Here is a 6,089-nt window from a genome sequence, read left to right as displayed (position 1 = left end):
AACCTCCATTCACCCCCACCCCCACCCCCCATATCACAAAATCCAATTCAAAACCCCACAGAAATCAAATTACAAATACACCCAACAACCATAAACATCAGAATTTTCAAAGATTTGAGGAAAAGAAAAGACACCTTGTAAGAACAGACTGAGTATCATCAGTTGAAGGCATAAGTTGAAGGCATAAGGAGTAGTAGTTGCAGAAGTATTGTTGTTGTTTCCACTGTTCATTGTTGCAATCAAGATTTGATTTTTGAAGCATACCCTTAAATTTTCTTAGGTTTTTATAATTTTGATGAAGAAAGTGAAGAGGTTGTGACTACTGCTACTTGAATTTCTATATGTAGTGTGTTAGTACTTAGAATTAACGGCTAGTTTCAAAACTTATTGATTCCTTTCTTGGGAATAAATTATTGTTTATTTTTTAAAAAAAAAGATTGTTTAAATTTTCAAATTATATTGTGAATTGTAATGTTTGTTTGTGAAGGGGCATGAGTGAATACCTCTATAGTGTACTTTTCCTAACTAAAATACATAAATATAAAGGGTTATTTATTTTCGTATTTAATCAAAACGGACTAATTGTTAAATTTTGTGTGACTTGTCCTAATTTATAAGGGATGGTCAAATGACAGTTTATTCATTTAGATTACTTGCTGAAATCGTTAATCTCTGGGCGGTGTATTTTAAATTTTATTTTATTTATTAAGTGTATTTTTGGTAAATTATTTTTTGTTTAAACAAGTAACTTTGAAGTAAACGACTGACAATTTATTTAGTGAAAAATAGTGATATTCAAACTCGTATTTAAATCAGAGAATAATAACAAATCACAAACGAAATCTCAAAGAGAATAATCAGTGAATTCATCACAAACATCAGCTTGAAACTAAAAGGCACGTCCACATCTAGTAATGCCCCCATTATTTTCGAATTCTGAATTTACTTCTAGAGATTAACATTCATAATCACGAATGACATTGAACCCTTGATATTGCATGATGCTAATTAACTATTATGACATTATATGAACGGAAGTTGAAACTTAGTTAATTGAAACATGCACTTTATATAAATCTAAATAAAATGAACGATAAATCCATGAAACTGAATAAAAATCTCTACTATCTGAAAATAAAGAAATAAGTTGGTGGCAACTATTTTAAAACAAACAACATACCTAACCGTAAATTATTTACTACTATCTAATCCATGAGGTTTTCGAATGAGAAGGATCATCAACTGTGACTAGGAAGTTGCAATCAAGAATGAACGCTTGATTCTACATGATGAAAAAATAGTGTAGAGAAATTATGTTCTTGATACTCTGCTTGCATTTTGAGTTTATGTTAGAGATATCCATAGAATCCATCACATGATTCACTGTTTGTCCCTTTTTCAGATATTGAGCTAACTGCTCCACTCAACTGTTAAACTTCTCATGTTGGCCATGAAAGCTGCTGATGTCTCATGGGCGATGGATGGCCTATGCTCGATAGATTCCTTAACAAGGATAAGCATTTTTCTTTTCTTTTCTTCAGCAGTGAACAACTTGTGTCTTCAGCAGTACACAAAACACTGACAACTTTAAAAAAAAATAATACAATATCACATATCACAAGTTATACCATTTTTAACAATAAGTACCCAACAAGTTACACAAAACTGAAGAAAAACACTTCAGGTTATTGAACAACTTGCTTCCCAGTGAACCAAGTTGAGAAAATAGTCATGGCTCATTAACCCTAACATACATACATAACCGGAAAAACTATTACACACCAAAGGGTTCACTGTTGTTTGTAACGTAATATGAGAATGTACACCTCATTGACGAAAATGGAACATTCAAGCTTTGAACTAATGAGAATGTACACCTCATTGACGAAAATGGAACATTCAAGCTTTGAACTGATAACAATCTCCAAAAGTAAAACTCTGGATTCCTGGAAGAAACCACTTCTATATAGAGGCTGGGATTGCCAGCCAACATGACAGCTGATTTTCCATGCTGAAGCTCATACGTCAGGCAGTTGTAGAGGGCCGTTTTTTAGAGTTATTCTTAGGGCGAACCTTCACAAAGGCCTTGTCCAAATCCTTAGCATAAACAATATTTGAACATTTATTATGTCACAGATCAGGTTATTCAGCCGAAAGTAATTAACAATCGACAAGGAACTACAAAATGATATACCTGACCCTGACCAACACCATGGTCCTGGTTCGATGCATATGTGCTCCAAAGCTTCTCTAAGTTGTAGTACGCTCTCACTTTCTCATCAAGGGCATGAATTACTACTTTGCCTATTTCCATTAACAAAAATCAGTAACTGAAAATAGAATACTTAAGGAATTCAGCAGAATTTGAGAACTAGCGAGTTTACTTAATTGATGGCTAGTAAAACAACGTCCTGCACTCACACAATCACATGGATCAATGCAAAAGATAGCTATCTCAATAAACAAAAACTACAAATTGCTGCAAGCTTTTACATGTACTGCAGACTACACATACACAAAAGTTGATCTCCACTTGATATATAATGGACATATAATGGACGTCATAAATAAATACGAGCACTTTACTGCTGTTGTAGAAGTTGATTGTAGGTCACAGTTGATCGTCCATCTGGCACCAAAATTAAATATTAAGAATAACTCTTACAAACTAGATCGACAAAGAATGAAATCTTTGGACTTATTTACTTATTAAACATCATGATTGTCATAACAGAAGGGTTTAGAAGCTAATTAGTGTCATAACGCATGAAAAATTGAATTTGATAGAAGTTTAAAACTCATATGATCAGACCAAGAACTCCTATAAGCACATCGTCCTTGATACACCACACCAATTGAAGCAACTTGGTGATAACCTTAACAATGCATCAGTAGCTTGTATGAGACAAGTAACAGATTTATGTCTCCGACATGTATTTAAAAGATACTCTCCGAAATTTCTACATATAGATCTTTCCCCCAAACAAGTTAACAACATTCATATTTCACCTGAATGACTCGTTGGAAATAAATAACAAAATAATGCACAATGCTTTTCACATTTTGTGAAACCACATCCACAAAAATCATAAAACTGCATAGATAAGAGCGTTAAAATAAAGCGCTTATTACCAGAGTCGATTACAATCCAGTTGCCCGCTTCTTGCCCTTCCACGCTAGGTAACAACATTCTCTTTGATCCTTTTTGCTTCTGCTTAACCTGCTCATCGAACAAAAATGTGAAGTGCAAATGAGCAAATCATTCAAGCAAAATCGTTAAGATATTTGTTTCCAGTAGTTAAACACTGAATATGCAATGATATTCTTTTCACAGTTTATCTCGTACTAACTATTCTTCAACTCCAAAAGCTCTTCTAAGCTGTGAACCAAAATGATGCAGAAAACTAATTTCTAGATTCATTTCTCTTTAAATGAGATAACAAGTCAAATCTGTATGAATGCTTGACGACTTGTGCAACAACAAGTTTCAAGGTGTCAACCACAGGTAGATACTTCAAATGTGTATTATTGCAACAGCCCATAGTTTACAAGTTGAAGTTATCATATGCTTCTCGATCACGTACTTTCACAAAGATCCTTCCTCTTTCTTGGTTGATTGCCAGATCATACTCAAGATGACTGTAAAAATTATTTTTGAAACTGGAGATGACTGTTAATCCTCCCTCATCTGTCTTGGACACCCATACACTACAGTGAGATAATTCCCTGTTACAACAAGGGGAATTATAGGCTCTCCATTTGGAAGTTGTCAGGATAACGTCCCTCTTTTGGAGAGTTGATAAAGCTATCAAGAGAGTCTGGAGGGTGATTCCAGCAGTCATTTTTTTTGTTATCTGGAATGAAAGGAATCAGATGCTTTGATCGAATTTCAACTCCTACTCACTCTCTCAAGACTAAATGTTAAGTTAATTTGTTCAGTTGGAATTTTCTTACACCTGTTAATAGAATTGACATGTTCCTAATTACTTCTTCTGGACTTTTTAGCTCCATAGTTCAAGTGTAGACTACTTGTACTAATGCTGAAATGTTTTTTTTTTGCCTTCGGTACTGGAGCAAACTGGTTACACCTTTTTGTATTTTGGCATCTTTGTGATGCCCATGCAATGTAATGTCTTACTTTACCAAAAAAAACAATCTCTCTCTTTTTTTCTGGGCTGTTGAATGACATTTTTTTAATCCTACAATCTGGAATAGACATAAACATTTTATAAGAGAGATAGACTTCGATATTTCCCCGTTTATATATAAACCCCTCACTAAAAATATGCAGTAAATTGCTAAAAAATGGAAAACTATGTAAAGCTTTATGTCCTTTAAGATTGAAGTAAAGAAAATAATGTGCTGACTGACATCCTTTCTTTTCCCTTCTCCCTGACGCACAGGCATGTTTTAGCCTTCAGCCTTGCATTGATGGCACTTAAATGAGACATGCAAAGCAGCAGAATCGCAAAATAGGGTTATGCCATGGCCCTCAGCTTTGTTGATCTTTTCCTTTTCAGAGAACATAACTCCTACTCCAGCCTTTCATAAGCTTTAAAATGAGAATCTACTCAGGTGAGCACAACTCATCCAAGCTCTGATTTTAAGATTAATCAAGAAGACTGTTTTCTGACAGTTCAATGGATATTTTCAGTTCTTCATTTCCTTCTAGCAGATGACAGTAACTTTTTAAAAGTTAGATAAAACAAGATAATGTAACAAAGATTCCACATATCTCCTCAAAAGTACCTATAGAAAATTAGGAAATGAGAATTGTCTATTGCTTAGAACTACATCTGGGACATTTTGTGTAAATAATACCGGTTCGGTCCCCCCTCCCTCAAGTAGCTGGGTATGCTACTTTTGTAAGCTGCAAGTGTTTCCATTTATTCAATTGCAACACGGTATACTATAATATATGATCCCTCAGTTTCTACTAATGTAGGTTCTTCCATATACACAAACCTTGTACCCAAAGGTAAATGAATCATTGGTAGAGCAAGATCGAAATCTCAGAAGGCGGAAAACAAACCTAAGTGATTTCCAGATACTGGATAACAGGAACCTAGTGGCTAATATCCAGGTGCCTATCAAACTTTCGGTAACATAAGTGATTTGTCCCAAGTATTGAAGAAATGAGAAACAAAAGTGAAACTGATCGACACATTTCAAGTAACAACGAGAATAACCGAACCTGCCTTGTAAATTAGGGCTTGAGAAATATTACGGACGTGCCAAGCGGATCGACCAGTAGCAACGACCATGAAATCTGCAAAATCACAGTGCTTAGGAATGGGAAAAACTTTGACATTATCAGCTTTGACATCTCTGAGGATTGTCTCCACTTCCTCCAGTTTCAGTAACTCTCCGCTGCGTATTCCTTCATCGGCACCGTCGTTGGTGGCGGAGGAAGAGAAAGATAGAGAGCGATTGAGGATTGATAACCCTAGCTTCCATTGTTGAGTTGCAGGGGAAGAAGCGAAGCTTCGAGATTTTAGAACCGACCACATCGGAATTTCTGCCGCACCGCTAAACCTCCAAAACCCTTTGAACAAAATAAATATGGAAATTAAAAAATTGGCATGAATTGTATTAATTTTTTATCTGTTCTCTTCTCTTTTTTTTTTAGTTTTAAAATAGTTGGACTCGTTTTTTTTTATAGATGAAATATTTAAATTTTACTCATAATAATTTTTTAAAATGCCGATAAAAGAAAAAGAAAAAACACTAGAAAATTGAAATGATGAAACTTGACTCAACAAATTTGTTACTATATTTCAATATGTGTCGTTGCTTTTTTTGGAATATAATTTAATCTTTATTATAAAATTAATGTATTAAAAATTATAATTGTTATAATGGGCCCTCAAAATTGGGGGCTTTAAAGCATTGGCTTTACTTGCTTCGTATTGAAGCCGATCCCCTATATCTCATGTATAATTTTCTGAGTTATTGTATAGTAGTGCATTTACTTGATGCACATATGAAGAGTAACGATTTCAAATTTTCGGTAGAGTTTAAAAAAAATAAATTAAAAATAGGCATAAGATACTAACAAACATTTTAAATTTGGACCTTAATTGACAAGT

At 34.2% G+C, this 6,089-nt stretch overlaps 1 protein-coding gene across 1 annotated transcript; it reads right to left on the bottom strand.

Moving 5' to 3' along the window:
- Positions 1 to 1,586: 1,586 nt before the first annotated feature.
- LOC107018625 (protein Iojap-related, mitochondrial) lies at positions 1,587 to 5,605 on the bottom strand. The gene is made up of 4 exons (XM_015219155.2): positions 5,199 to 5,605; positions 3,133 to 3,220; positions 2,195 to 2,304; positions 1,587 to 2,097 (listed from the first exon to the last, which is right to left on the bottom strand). Exons 1-4 carry the CDS (start codon positions 5,508 to 5,510, stop codon positions 2,026 to 2,028), a joined length of 582 nt encoding a protein of 193 aa, XP_015074641.1. The 5' UTR covers positions 5,511 to 5,605; the 3' UTR covers positions 1,587 to 2,025.
- Between the last annotated feature and the right edge of the window lie 484 nt (positions 5,606 to 6,089).

This window comes from Solanum pennellii, chromosome 5 (genome assembly GCF_001406875.1).
Source record: "Solanum pennellii chromosome 5, SPENNV200".
In the NCBI taxonomy this organism is placed as follows: domain Eukaryota; kingdom Viridiplantae; phylum Streptophyta; class Magnoliopsida; order Solanales; family Solanaceae; genus Solanum; species Solanum pennellii.
Note: the sequence above shows the minus strand (reverse complement) of the source record. Positions and strands in the feature narration are given on the sequence as shown.

Excerpts from the sequence above, each read along its gene's own strand:
- LOC107018625 (XM_015219155.2), bottom strand. The coding sequence starts at position 5,510 with ATGTGGTCGGTTCTAAAATCTCGAAGCTTCGCTTCTTCCCCTGCAACT. Across the intron at positions 3,221-5,198 it reads CTCAAGCCCTAATTTACAAG|GTTAAGCAGAAGCAAAAAGG; the intron begins GCAGGTTCGGTT and ends TTCGATGAGCAG. Across the intron at positions 2,305-3,132 it reads CTGGATTGTAATCGACTCTG|GCAAAGTAGTAATTCATGCC; the intron begins GTAATAAGCGCT and ends TAATGGAAATAG.